This window comes from Mus caroli, unplaced genomic scaffold, assembly GCF_978045245.1.
Source record: "Mus caroli unplaced genomic scaffold, Mus_caroli_1 scaffold_15, whole genome shotgun sequence".
Taxonomy (NCBI): Eukaryota; Metazoa; Chordata; class Mammalia; order Rodentia; family Muridae; genus Mus; species Mus caroli.
The window spans coordinates 100,066,549-100,082,118 of record NW_028227270.1 but is presented as its reverse complement, the minus strand read 5'-3'; the positions used below and the strand labels follow the sequence as shown (position 1 = coordinate 100,082,118).

General features: G+C 41.6%; 1 protein-coding gene across 1 annotated transcript in view; it reads left to right on the top strand.

Moving 5' to 3' along the window:
• Aoah (acyloxyacyl hydrolase) overlaps positions 1 to 15,570 on the top strand; it is a 217,269-nt gene that overhangs the window by 128,909 nt on the left and 72,790 nt on the right. The window contains exon 12 of the mRNA XM_021180609.3: positions 12,496 to 12,587. Coding sequence (XP_021036268.1) covers positions 12,496 to 12,587 — 92 coding nt within the window. The remainder of the gene's footprint in view (positions 1 to 12,495; positions 12,588 to 15,570) is intronic.

Below are 15,570 nucleotides of genomic sequence, written 5' to 3'. Positions count from 1 at the left end.
CTGCATAAAATTCACTGGATTTAATGGGCACATTAGTTTAGAGGCAAACTTGAAGCAGGGAAACTCAATCTAGGAGGCTGTTAGAGTTGTAGTGCAGTGTCCTAAACTAGAAAGAAGCCAAAGAAACAGACAACTCATATGCCATCTAGAATCAGAGCAGACATGCATCCAGAGGACAATTACTAAAGAGGTCACTGTTTTAATCAGTTTTTGTCACTGTAAAAAAAAAAAATACCCAGAATAATTAACTTGTAAAGGTTTTAGTTCATTTTAGATCTTCCAGTTTAAGATTAATTAGCCCTATTGCATTAGGCCTGTGCTGAGACAGCTCAGAGAGACCATGTTACAGAGCAAAACTGTCTACTTTCTGGCCAGGAAGCAAGTGGTCACAGGTTCTCACAGTCTACCTCAGGGTCACACTATCAGTGACCTAGGGACTTCCTGTTAGTCCCTCTTCTCCAGGAGTCTACAACATTCCAACAACACTAAGGTAACGACCCAGCATTTAACACATAGGACTTTAGGGAACATGCAAACACATGTGTGTGGTGTCTTCAGCAATAAGAGCCACCTCTCAACCCCTGAGAGGCAACCAAAGGCTATATCATTAATAGTCTCTATTGCTATGGGAATCACTTGGACCGCCCTGATCCATCATTTGAATGGAGTGTTCTTGTGCCTGCCCCTGGGGGCTTTTGAGAGCCTATGGTTCTTGTGGAGAGTACTGTCAATCCAAGTGGTATAATTTCCATATGTAGACAGAAAGATGATAATACATAGTTATTACATAATACATAGTTAGATAGATAGATATTCGTTCTTATATTTATTGCATAATTTTAGATAAATATAAAATAATATGGTTCTTTGAGGCTTTACCAAACAACCTTGTGTTACTTGTTTCTTGTTACTCCTCCTTTTAAAACCATATACACACAAACAACAGAACCTGACTCATCCAGTTGTAATTATGTTTGTGCGCGCGCACGTGTGTGTGTGTGTGTGTGTGTGTGTGTGTGTATGTGTGTGTGTGTTTGTAACATTAATAACCAAAGAATGAGAGCTATCATCTTGAAAGTAGGGTAGGAAAGTGGGAAGACACTCAAGGGAAAAAGGGAGGTGATAAACTGATGTAATTCTATTTCAATTAAAAATATATTTAAGATTAATAATGTATTTGAAAATATTTGAAAATGTTAACAATTCTATAGAGTTCCAGGTAAAAGAACATTTAATATTTTAGGATACTATAATCTCTATCGTAACTACTTAGCTTGCTGTTACCATATGAAAGCAGCAACAGACAGTATGTAAGTTAATTAATGTGGCTGTGTTCTGGTAAAATGAATTTCCATCATAGAAAGTGGGCAGGTTTTAGCCCATGGGCAATAATGTGCTGAGCCCTGCCCGACAATAGTTTCATGTGTTCACACATGTTTAAGGCTATGGGAAAGCAGGCTGTTCTGTCCCTTCTGAGATCATTCAGCAGGCCTTGCCTTTGTTTTCCAATAAGACAAAGCATTCTACCCCAATCTCTCCACTGGAAAGTGTCCACTGCACTGTGCTTTCTCCCTGCAACAGGCTCTCCACCCTAACCTGCCACCCTCCAGTTAGGCAGCCCACACCTCAGAGCCCTGTTCACTGTAAGTCAGGTTAGGAGTGTATTCATCTGGAAAGATATTTGTAGCTCAGTGAGGAGAATGGCGAGTCAGCCTCATGGTTCCAGGCCTCATTCCTCTGAGGGCCAGAAGATGCTCCTGCCCCTTCCTCCCTTGATAAACAGCCTTGATGTCTCTCCAGCACATCAGAACCTTAGTGATGAGGTACAAATCAAACTACTTGTCTCAAGAGGAAGACCTCAATTTAGAAAGGTTTCAAAGAAAATCAGAGTAAATCAAGGAACACGGATGGTATTGATTGGATTTTTTTGTTTTTCCTGTCAAAGTTAAAACAATAACAGCTTGGGTTGCTTTATCAGAAAAGAAGGCATGGTTAAAAGATCGTGGAGGCCAACAGTAGGCACCGCCCTCCCGCTTGCTCACCCATCTGCTCAAATGCTGTTTTCAAAATATTAAATGCAGCCTCTCATTGAACTGGCATTACGTGATGGGCTGGGGAAGAAAGTAAAAGAAGAGAAGAGGTTCTGAAAAAAATCAAATTCTCGAATATTTGTTCTGCTTGTGAAACTGCTGCCTGTCCTATTATAACCTCTTAGCATGACCCCTGCTAGGCTGTTGTCTGTAGGGTAAGGAGCACAGACTGAATTTTGTGCTGTGTCAAGGACAAAAATGAATCCTTAATCTGGCAGCAGAAAATTCATATTCATATGAGTTTGAAGTGAGGTCTTTTAAGCCCTGTGTGCTTCGTTCCTGTTTGAGATGCCTCTGTGTGTCAGCTCAGCATCTCTTTATTAGACCACAAACCACTCAGACAGGATCAGGGCTTCTGCAGTCCCTTGCTCCCCACCCCCTTTGCTTCCCATACTCTGGATTTCTTGGGTGCTTAAAAAGCTTCCACCGTGCATAAAGGCATATTTTCATGGTGCCCATAAAATATGGAAATCAGTCTGAGTTAACTTCATGTCCACTCCTGAAATACCTGAGCATTTTCAGTACTTTTAAAAATATATTTTTTTTAAGAAGAGGAAAGACTGCTGTGTGATAAAAACTGAACAAAATTGCATTTCCTGCTTGTCTGACATCTTGCAGGGCAGCAGGTAAAAGATGCTAAGTGGTGAGAAGGAATTCTTCAGTTCTAGTTACCACTCATTTATTCTAGCAGAGAAAGACAACTGTGCTAGCCACAGTGAGGTCCTTTCTGTAGCAGCCATCACAAAATAAGGAATGCTCTTCTGCTCCCTTTCCTATTCTTGAGCATGGGTGACGTGGCTCAGTCCTGGCTTCTGTGCCTTTTTCTCACAGTACTCCGAATGAGCAGGTCAGTTGGTCTTTTCCTTCCAATAGGGTGCAAATCTAATATTTCAGCCCCCAGTGCCTTCTGAGAGGATTAAAATGCCAAGTACCCATGGTTATGAAAAATCTAAGAAATGGAATTATTTTAAGCAACATACATCTGAAAGGAAAGGCATTTATAATTACGCACCCCACATCCCTGTCTCCCAGTCAGTAGGTGCCAATTTCCACCAGGACTCAGTCTGTTCCTGTGCTACCCAGTGAGCACTAGGACCAGAGAACAATTCCTTGTCCTCAGGTTACTCATGTCTACACTTGGCTTCACCCACCTCCAAATTAACCACTATATGGATCCCATTTAATTAGTGCATTTCAGGGAAACCCCCAAGAATCTCAAAACCATTGGGACATAGAAAGAAGAAACTCAGCCATTTAAAAAAAAATAGTAATTTGGTATTTGAAAAAGTACTTGACCTCCTTAGCCATCAGGAAATGCAAGTTAAAACTTCTTTGAGATTTCATCTTGTGTTCTTGCCTTCCAAATCAGAATGGCTGTCATCAAGAAAATGGCAGAGTTAGAGAAAGGACTAAAGGAGCTAAAGAGTTTGCAACCATAGAGGAAGAACAACAATATCAACCAACCATACCCGCCCCCCCCCTTAGCTCCCAGGGACCAAACCACCAATCAAAGAGCACACATGGAGGGACCCATGGCTCCAGCTGCATATGTAGCAGAGGATGGCCTAGTCTGGCTCAATGGGACGAGAGGCCTTTGGTCCTGTGAAGGCTCAATGCCCCAGCGCAGAGAAATTGAGGGTGGGGAGGTAGGAGTGGGTGGGTGGGTGGGTGGAGGAACATCCTCATAGAAGCAGAGGAAGGGAGGATGGGATAGGGGGTTTTCAGGGGAGGAACCAGAAAAGGTGATAACATTTGAAATGTAAATAAAGAAAATAGCCAGAAGAAAAGAAAAGAAAAGAAAAGAAAAGAAAAGAAAAGAAAAGAAAAGAAAAGAAAAGAAAAGAAGAAAAGAAAAAAGAAAGAAGACCATCCACAAGTGTTTTCCAGGATGAGGATAAAGAACCTGATGCACTTTTGGCAGGACAATAAACTGGCACCGGCTCTGTTAAAGCTGATGTGGAGCCTACCACCGCCCCTTTGTAATGCTAGGCTTCATCATAAATTTTACCTCCTAATACACCATCTCTGTTGGTCATTTTTGGCTCATGGAGCAGAAGTCAACTAAACCCTGAGTCCCCTCAGAGTCCTCTCTGGACTGCTTAGCTTTCCTTCTAGCATGTCCTTTTCTATGTTATCACCCACTTTATGTGTATGCTTCTCTAATTGCACTCAACATGCTAGCAGTATGGGGAGGAAACATCTACATGTTATTTTGCTGAGCGGACATGTCTTCTAAATATTTACGTTTGTACTGATGTGTAATGTTCTTAACCTTGGTTAGAGAAGCTTCTCTTTGTAGTAGGGAACAGTCATTACATGGAGTCAAAGTTCTAAGAATAAGTGACTGTTGAACCTCAGCCCTAAACATTATAGCTCTACCTACCCCTGGAAAGCTTAGGAAATATTGTATCAAAGGAGACACAAAGAACATAAAAGCTAGAGGTCAGAGAAGACAGCTGTAGGATGCTGTCTTCTGGATAAGAGATGGCTGTTGTAGCTATGAGCCCACTGCAGCTGTGACTAGCTGCACAAGACCTGGACAAGATCAAACTAATCAAAAATCCCAGTGTGGATAGAGAAGAGATTCACGAGGCTCCATCCCTAGCAGAGGAGCTATTGGCAATTGACAGGTGCTGGAGGAGAAGCAGTCGTTTTTCTTTAGGGGTGTGGCCGTTCATGGGGTTGTAAATATGCCTACAAACAGTAATAATTTGACTTGGTAACTTAAAAAAATGAAAAGACATATATTAGTGGAGAGGTACCTATTGGGGGCAGTCAAGGGAGTGTGGGAGAGTTAGTTTAGTTCGGGTGGATATGGTCAAGATAAATCACACACACACACAAACATATGTGTGTGTGTATATATAAATATATATATATACATACATATATACATATATATATGTGTGTGTGTGTGTGTGTGTGTGTGTACAACTGTCAAATAACAAATACAATATTTTAAAAATAAGTGGCCTGAGCCCTCCCTCATCAATCAATCAGGAAAATGTTTTACAGACTTCCCTATAGGAAATTGGATGTAGGTATTTTGTCAAGTGAGTTTCATCTTCTAGATATGTCTGGGTTTGCATCAAGTCAAAAACCAGAAGCCTGTAAAATAACAGAAGGAAAGAATGATGTGAAAGCATTGTGTATGATCAGTATAGTGGGGAGAGAGAACCCAGGTCAGGTGCATCTGAGCATTTTTACTACCATCTTCAGCCAGGGAATGAAAGAGAAGACTCCATTGTTGACATTTTAATGGGCACCATGATAGACTACCCACAGCTGAAGTTTTAATGGACATTATGATAGATGCTGAGCTACTGTTGCTTTGGTCGGCTTAACTATAGCATGTTTTAAGCTAGCAAATTCGAGGACAATCTGTTGCACAAGATTTGTTGATCTTTGCACATAGTGCAATGCATTTAATCTTGTTTACATCTGACACTGCCCCTGTTTGAACTACTTTCCCTGTTTCCTCTTTGTCTGGCACTCTCTTTCAAGCTTTATAGGACTTGCTGCCTTCGTCTGTTCTAGCCTCTGTAACAAAATATCTTACACTGGGTAATTCATGGATAATTGTCCATAATTATGGAAACTAAGAAGTCACAGGTCAATACACAAGATCTTTAGTGTCTGCTGTGCGTCTGATTCAAAGATGATGCACCAAGAGGAGACAAAACAGAATGTGGCAGATTTCTTTGTAAGGGCACTAACTCCATTCACAACAGTGGTGGTCCAGGGACTCGCTCACTTTCAAAGGCACCAATTCTTAACACTCCTAGCATCAGGTGTGAGTTAACCTATGAAGCCACTATACGTTAGCATTCATAATAGAGACATGCTTTCGAGATTCCTTCCCCATACACATATGTGACACAAGCTTGCTTTCCGAGGACTGCCATTGTGTCCTGGACTTCCCTAATTTTCATTGAATGGTTGTGAAGTAAACTGCATGCATGTACATATTCTCTAAGCATGTCAACCAACCAATAGATGTCATTATTAAATTTGGTTTTATTAGTGATACAGTTGTAACACAGAAGGGTAAAGGAATGTCTTAAAAGATAGGAAATGCTCTTTGATTGCATCCCTTATACAATGAATTCCATAAAGTGGCAATTTTTGTACTTGAAATAGATAGATAGATAGATAGATAGATAGATAGATAGATAGATAGATAGATTTCCTTGTGTGTGTGCGTGTGTGTGTGTGTGTGTGCTCGCGTGCGTGCATGTGCATGTGCGTGGTGTGTGTGCAGTGGAATCTAACTCTACACCATGAGACTTCTTTCAGTTTCATGCATCTGGGAGTATATAAAGCAAACACAAAGTTGAACTTCTTTGTTGATATTTAAACATCAAAATGTTATTCTATTAAACTGTGGTACTTCACTCAGCCTGAGATCACAAGGAAAGGAGTCAGGTGATATATTCTCTTTCTATTCTTCCAGAACTTCATGCCCCATCACCACCTCCACAATGACATGTACATTGTTCAAAGTGCTTCCTGTCCCCAATCAGGGGCCAGAACAGATCCTGAGCACCTGAAGGTGGGGTCTGTTTCGTGCCACATAATGTTTTGTTATTTATCCCCAAAATACTCATTCTGCACTCTTCATATGTTAAATGTGGCCTCCATAGAAGAGAAATGAAGATGAGAAGGAGTGGTTAGGATCTGTGGACTTTATTTCCAAAACTCAGACTGTCAGAGCGTTCAAGGCAACCAGGAAGCCATGTTTCCAACAGCTAGCGTTCCAAGTCAGCTGATTCTGATTTCATAGGATTTTGAAGCATGTGGGGAAAGCAAGAGCTATGCATACACAAAAGAGGGCTAAGACTGAGCAAAGCAAAGATCTCTATCTGCTCCCTTCCTAGTTCCATCCAGCCCCGTTACTTACCAGCTCTGTTGCCTGACCAGTTGTGGATAGCCCTGGGGCTGTTGTATTTTGATGCTAATTCCAATCTCCTAAGGAGGGGCTGCTAACAAGGAATGAATCATTCAATCAGGGGAATGAAAGTCCTGTGAACCTTCTCCCTGCCTTAATTTGTAAAATAAAGGCTAGAGCCAGTGATTGGGCTGGAGAAGGGAAGGTGAAGCTGAAAGTCTGAGAGAGAAGGAGGTGGGGGAAGAAGAGAGAAAGACAGAGGAGATGGAAGGGAAGTGGAGCAGAAGCACAAGGCCTGGAGAAACTGTAAGTTCTAAGGGGTCTCATAGATGGGGAAGATGGTAGTGTAGTGGCAGATCTGCCCAATCTAGGTGCACAGCATGTATTCATATTAATTGAGTTGTTTTCTTTGCCCAGGCTTATTTGGGTTGGAGATTTATCACAACCATACCATCCAGACGTCTTCTGAGTCTTGCTCAGCTGAGCTCTTGCATGACCTAGACCACATGTCATAAGGGATTTTTCTGACGACAAAAAAAAAAAAAAGATATAGAAATCCTCCAAGGACCACACCAGCAGCCATAGGATACAGGGTGGAAAGGGACCCTTCCCACACTTCTCATTCATTAGTGATTGGACATCAATGTACTGCTGTTTGGTTGTAGGGGATGTCTGGACTCCTTTTCAGAAGGGAAGGAATATTGAGGAGTGAACACATGATAGTGTGTTGCTCATGAAGTTCTACTTCTTTTCCTTTTTCTTCTTCTTCTTCTGGTGGTGGTGGTGGTGGTGGTGGTGGTGGTGGTGGTGGTCGTCGTCGTCGTCGTCGTCGTCGTGGTGAGACAGAGAAGTTCAGTGTAGCCCAGACTGGCCTCAAAATCTCAGTCCTTCTACCTGGGAATACAACTATGAGCCAACAGACGCAGCTGAGATGTTCTACGAGAGGGCAAAGAAGGAAGGAAAGGGAGAAAAAATTCTTCTGTTATTAAATTAAACAATTTGTGCATATTTCCTGTCCTGTTGCCTGGAATGTAAGGGGAATTCGGTGGTAATTACTTTCTTACTCTGTCTGAAAAATACAAGCGTCACTTAGAAAACAGCACGTTCTAACATGTTCGCCAACGGGTACCATTTTGTCAAGTAGCAAAACCTAAAGGAATAGGGTAAGGGCAGGGAACTTTGCAAGAAAGTAAAGGGGGTCTCTAAAAGTTGGATAATTTTATGTTTATTTAAGAAAAGACACTCCTGTAGTGACATGGGCAGAGAACTTGAACATGCAGCCAGCAGTATGGTGGTACTCCGGAACTGAAAAACCTTTAACAAGAGAAGCTCACATGCACCACCTGCAGGACGACAAGGGAACTGCGGGCCAGTGGCGCACAGGGATCTATGATCCCAACAATTTTTTTGATTCTGCTCATTCAGACTTGAGGCTCTATGTGATCGAAACACCAACACAACAGCTACTTCCTTTTTTTCTAAAAACAATCCATCTTTGTATTCTTTAACAGTTTCATTCCTGGTAAGTAAATGTAAATGACTATTTAACTGATACGTATATATCCTTTTCTGATAATGGTTACCTGTATATCCCTTCAAACGACAATGTACTATTTGAAAATAGCACAGCCATGTCTCAAGCTATCGTATTCAAATAATCATGTCTAGCCCAGTTAGGCACGTTAGGAAAGAGAACACACTGCGAAAGCTGCTTACAGAATTGCGGGATGCAGAGGATCAGTCAGCAAACCAAATGCCACCAAAAAGCTTCCTCTGACATTGGAAGATTAAAAGAGTCAGATAACATACAGTTGATGTCATTGTTCTCACTTAACAAAACTTCAAAGGAACATAATACCAGCTTACTAATATGATGGCTTCCAATAGCCATGAACCAGGAATGATTTTGGTTGGATATTCTAAAGATACATTGTATACATTTGTGAAATTACCAAAGAGCAAGTAAAACATACTCTTTAAAAAATAGTCAAGGATCCAAATTGTTGTACTTATAATTATTATTAAAAATAAAAAACTGCTTTTCTCGATATATGAAAGCACACATAAAACAATGTTAAATGAAACTACTACATAAAGTAGTAGACATATGTCAGTTATGACATATAAATTCAGTCATGTCTTTGGAAAACACAGAGGAAAACTCCAAGCAGTGCAATAATCAGCCTGATTCTCACTGAACATCATGAGTTCTTTTAAGTGAAAATTTTCTTGGTAAATATAGTCTTTTCATATATATGATTTAAGATACATTTAGGAAACTTTGGAGAACATCAATACTCATGAGAAATAAGCAAGATTTGATGAGGGAACTCTTCATTTGTGGTTCTCCTGCTGTAAATGCCGGGAATGTCTTGGGTATAATGTTGCATGAATGTGGCTTTTACTGCTTAATATGATTTAAATGTTCGCCTTTTGTTAAGGACTTTCACACATTTGTTATTAATGGCTGCTGCTTTCATGTTTATCAAGTTTACGAAAGAAGGTGGGGGTGGGGGTGGGGGGAGGAGGGAATCTGTGAAGTCTGCAGCTGGATACTCAAATGATTTCTGTTATCTAACAAGAAACTACATTCCTGGAAGCTGGGATGATCCTCTTGGAAAGGGGTGGCCCATCCATCCGAAGCACATGTTTTGCACTGTGTTGGTCCTTCAGTTGGCTAGCCCATTCCTCACTCTGTCTTTAGATTTTCCCCAAAGCTCTGCTGAATCCGAACATATTGAACCCGAGGAACTACTAGTGTCTTCCTGACAAGCGTCTCTAGAAACACCCAGACCTTGCCAAAATGCCATGAGTGAAATTGAAAACATTCAATGAGGAAAACATATCTCTGCATTATTTTGAAGTTATTCAAATCACCAGGGTTAAATGGATGCATCTAGTCTGGACTATAGCCATGGAATACAAACTCACTGGGGTTCCAGCTGCAATTCAGCACCAGCTGCTGTGCACCACAGCTTAAATGCTAATAGAGTGACGTCTGATCCATTTGGACTTCCTGGATACTAGCAAGGATTTCAGGAACTATTCGAGTAATTTAGTCCCAGTTCTTCAGAGAAATGAGTGGAGGGAACACTGGGGGCATAGAACAGTGCCTACATGGAGTACAGAAGCCGTGTCTCAAGCTGTTGTATTCAAATCGTAGAGCCGTGTTGCATTTGTAGAACTGGACATGGAAGACAGATCTGGTTCCCAGCATGAAGCCCTTCTGTTGCTGGCACTTTTCAAAATAGCCTTCTCCTCCTCTATTATTTTAAGACGAAGTACTAGACAGGTCTTCCCATGCTAGCAAACTTCTGACCCCATTCCTTCCTTTAGAAGAAAGAGCAGCCCCATCAGACCCTACAATCTAGTTCCATTGGGGTTTCCAAGTTGGAGTCACCACTTTATAGACACAGAAATGGGCGAGAGAGTGGGGGGAGGGGAGTGCAGTCCTCTCTTCATTTTTAACATGCTTTGTGGGTAACCAGCTCATGAACTCTACCGATATCTCACAAGCCATTTGCTTACTCATCCCTCTGCTTAATATGGCTTAAGAGCTTTATGCATTCTATTTGCCTTTCTTGCCTTCTCTAGCAGAATTGAATATTCTCAAATCCTACAGTAAACATGCGTTGTAAGCAAAAAGATATAGGGCAAAAACATACCAGACAGAGAGGAAGGTTTTGTTCCACGGTGGTAGAAGAAATAGAACTGCAAGGCAGAGTAGCTGAGTCACGGTAATACAAGAGTTTAGAGGGAAAGTGTGCCAGCAGAGCACCAAAGGGCAACATAGTTTTAGTTAAGGATGTCATGCTCTTCTGAGATAGCCTGGAAACCTCAAAGAATTCATTTCTATGCCTCTAAAAGAGGTAATTTACAATCAGGGCACGTGTATGTCAAGAAGCCAACCCTCCCTGGCCATGCCCTTCCTCTTCACCCCCACCCCACCCCCATCTCCACACATTGTGCTAGAAATCACCCTGAGGTAAATGTCAGGATGGGAGAAGTATACAATGCAAGACAGGCTTGTGGCTATAAATGAACACCTGTTTGTTACATGGCTAATTCTGGCAAATCAATCAACATAGTAGGTGTCTAATACCTGTCTATGTGAGCACTTTCTAGAAATTAGGTCCCTGGAAGGATTTGTGCCAGGAGTCATTTTTAAAAGCAGTCAGAGTCGGACACCATTTTTTTCCTCGAGTTCCCACCAACCATAGAAATGTGACTCAAATGAGCATTCCTGTATCAACACTCTAATCCGAGTGCCTTGTGACAATAGCCACAAGGGGGCGTATGTCCATTCTCTATTGCTAATAAACTTCTGCAGACAAGATACACTATAAAGAAATTGATTTTAGCTTCTGTCTCTGGAGGCTCAAGGTCTAACGGCTACATGTAGTAATGGTGCCCTTGCTGGCAGTGCTAAGGGGGTATGAAACATCACATGGTGACCAAAAGCATATGTGTGTGTGACTCTATGGTGACCATATGTGCCCCTACTTATACAGCTGGCAGCATTCAATCATAGATTTCCTCCCTAGTGGCCTTATCCGACCCTAATTACCTAGCAAAAATTCTACCTCTATACACCATAGTCTGTCCGGTTGTTTTGTTCTCTGGATGCCTGACCCTGGGGATTAAATTCTAATATGAGTCTCAGAGGTTACAAACCATATTTACACCACAGCAGGTGTGCAAATCTGCTGAGATGACAGTGCGAGAAATGGATCTTGGGTCCCCAGAAAAATGACTACAAAACCCAAAGTATTTTCACTAGAGAAAAGTGTTAGTTCTGCAGCAATGTAGCCATGCCAATTCAAGCAGGCAAACACATCCAACAGCAGTGTTTATTCCCAATTCAGGGAGGTCCTTTACCTCACTCTGAGTGGCCAGAGGTTGGCCTCACACTCCATTGAGGTCAGCTAACTCAAAGAAGTGTAGCCAATAAAAACGACATACAGCCTTGAGCACATATATTGATTTCAAAAATGTGCCTACTGGGGAAGAGTTTGAATATTTGCTAGTGGTTTCTTTGTAATTTATAAAATGGGGTTTTGCCTTGTTTTACCCTCTGATGGGAAAGACAGCATATTTTGTTTCCAGTTCCCACAGTAGGCCATCTTGAATATAGCTGCATATTACGAGGAAGGAAGCCACAATCTACTTCTCAGAAGTGCTTCTGACTCCCAGGGTCAGATGCATCACCCCCATTGACTAGAGACATTCTTGCTAGACTTTGAACATTATTTTTCAGGGTAATTACTTTGTAAGCAGTCAACCGTTTGATGTTCTCAACTGAAAGATGTTGGGAAGGTCCCAGTCCCAATGCATCCCTCTCAGTTGTATGACGCTCTAGGTGCTCCCCGAGCTCCACAAGACTACTGGCAGCCAGTGATTCTGACTACTGTGAATTCTCAGGTGGCAGTCACAGATAAACCATCTTCTTTAAGTGCCAGCGGCTCAGGAACAAAGTGTCCCTGGAATAATGGCTACTTTATTACTTCTTTCCCTTAGAAGTCCTTCCTCAACCTGCCGTCCGCCCTAACCGATGAGCTCAACTGGCCCCAACTCTCTGGTGTAACTGGATTTCTGGACTCCACAAGTGGGTATGTTGGCACACTCCCATGCTGTTGGCACACTCACACACTGTAGCTCACCTGTATACAGAGAGAATAGGAGCTGGAGCTTGCTCCCAAGATACTAAAATGAAAATTATTTGAGATGTTTCTAGACCATAAGTAACATATACAAAGCCTGCCACTGATGTGGTCCAGCCACTGCAACAGGGTCTGGTCTACAGGGAGGAGGCAATGTGCCTACTGGGGGCTACAGTTTACATTCAATAGAAAATACTCAAGCACATTTGTGAATTTTTCTGACTCAAGAGACAGAGCAGTTTACTTGATGTTTGATCCAACAAACTAACAATAACAAAAATAATAGACAAAATTAATTGGGAATTCATTAGAGGGTCTGTGAATTATCCTAGCTTCAGTGCTCTGGATTTGAACACAGGCTATACTCCAATAAGTCAATTTGATTCATATGATGGATGTTGACTGAGAACCCAAAGTGTGTATCCTAGGACCACACCCATACAGAGTCCCAGAGAGATTATCTTGTTTTATTTCACTTTGCAGCTAAGGATCTAAAGTTAAGTAGGCATATTAAGAAGCTTGACCAAGGTCACACTGCTAATATAAGTGGGCAGGGTAGGGAAGGAAGGGCCCCCAACTCAGAACTCCCACCATGCATTGCTACTTTCATATGAATATGAGTCTTTCCAGCCAATGTCACCTTGAGTATACAGTCTTGGGAAAAAAAAGTAAAGTGCAACTCAGTCCAGTTACCTGTGCATGGAAATACATGGAAATTTTCCTTAGTTGATATTTGTGTGTTAATAATGGAATGGGCTGGGTTTCTCATTCTAAACACGCAAGCTTGAATTCATAGAGGAATGCTGTAGACTTCAGCCATATTTTAACCTCAGTAAGTTGCCAAGAAGGAAATGCCAGGCTGATGTTTAACATTAAGTAGTTTACATCTTTACTAGACTGGTGGGAAGTACAGATTAGAGGGGCACTGGAGAAAGTGAGATCTTTAATTATTCTGGCCTATCTTCTTCAATGGAAGGAAGTGAATCCTAGACACCTGGATCGCCAGTGAAAGTGGTCAGACTTCCACTGTATTTATTCTGTAGACTAGCATAAATGCCCTTTGCTATTGTACAGAGCCAGCTCCACCTGATTCCCCCAGTATCCTGAGCATTTTTTAGTGCCTAATACTGAGCTTTATCTCAGGGTGAATAGAACCCATTCCTTTGAAAGAGGCCCCATGTGTTTCTCATCTTTCACCTATACAATCTCTCCTTATGCTTATGCTTATCACACACAGATCCTTCCTCTAGACCCTAGTCCTGAGCTCTGCTTATCAGGCAATAGAATTCTTTCTTAGTGAAAAGGTCACAGGTACGTTGCTGTCTTGCTAGGGAGTTTCTCTGTAGCTATGCCTAAAGCTTTGTTGTGATAAAATTGCCAAGTGAAAACATTTTTCAAAAGTCTTACTATTCTTGAACGTGTAAGAAGTATAAACCAGGATGTCAATCTTTGGCAGTCAGTCTCTGGAAGTCTTGACCCAGGTCCTGCAAAGATGGTGCTGGCTCGAGTTTCACTCTTCACCTTGTACACACCATCTCCCTGCTGGCTGCAAGATCTGTGAGGCACCCCAACACTAGACCCACTCAGAATGTGAAATGAAGCAATTTTTAAAACTTTCTGTGGAGCTAGGCATCAGATGCTAGCCCTGGGCAGATAGATGGCCCCAGGTTGGTAGAAGAAAGCAAACTGAGCACACTATGAGGAGTAAGCCAGTAGGTAGCATTCCTCTATGGCCTCTGCCTCAGTTCCTGCCTCTAGGTTCCGGCCTTGAGTTCCAGAAAAATGTACAAACCTGCTTCCTCATTTCTTTCCACATATAACTTAAAGACACTAGAAGTCACTTTTCTTAATTATAACTACACAAATTATACTACATTTTGTTTTGCTTTGTATTGTTTTGTTTTGTTTGTTTGTTTGTTTTTAGAACAGTAGTATTTGGTTTTACCTTAAGTCTCTGGGCTATCTAGTCTCAGGCTCTCGGTCACCTAAACAGTGTCATATATGGGTTCCATCTCATGGAATGGATCCTAGTCCATTCAGATATTGATTAAGTCACATCAGATATTGATTAGTTCCCCCCACAAGCTTTGTGCCTCCATTGCACTAGAGTATCTTGCAGGCAGGACATCATTGTAGATTAAAGGGTTTATGATCAGCTTGGTGTTTACATTTCTCCATTGGTACTTGTTAATCCCAAAGATTAGAGAGGACCACCAACCCAAATCATCATGGTCAACCAATTAAAGCAAGTTATTTTATTTGTATACACAGGCTGCCTCTCCCTAAACCAGGGTTTGAGTGGTCAGCCTAGGTTGTGATGAATGTAATAGTGTCAAAAATCATGATCGAACACCAAGATATTGCAAGGCAAAAATTGTATTTTTATGGCCAGGCCAAGCTTAGTAGGAGGATGAAGTGGCATCCAAGCTGTAGCAGAGGAATTCTTACACAGGTCCTTTGTGAGTTTTGCAGGCAAAGCAAAGCTTAACAGAAGTGAAACTTTTGTGATTAACATTTAGCATAAACACACTGTTACAAGTTTTAATGTTATTGTGGAAAAGCTCTTTTGGAAAGCCTCCTTTTTCAAATCAAGTCAACCTGGTTTTCAGAAGGTCTTTGTGGTCTGTTGGTTTGAGAAACAGTCTGCACCATAGGAACACAAATCTCATCGTTCCTGAGAAATACAAGTACCAACGCCAAGACTTTGGAAACAAGACTGCAAGCTGAACAATAGAGAGACTGGGGGCTTGTTACTATTTAAACCATATTAAAATCAACAGTGAAGGCAGAAATAGGGGAGGCAGCTTCTAACAAGGAATCCAAGGCTTTTATAACTCAGGGGTAGGAGGTTTCCAAATGGGGAAAATAGGCGGGATTACAAGAGCAGACTACAGCAGGTGGTCAAAACAAGGTAATCTCAGCAGGTAGCCAT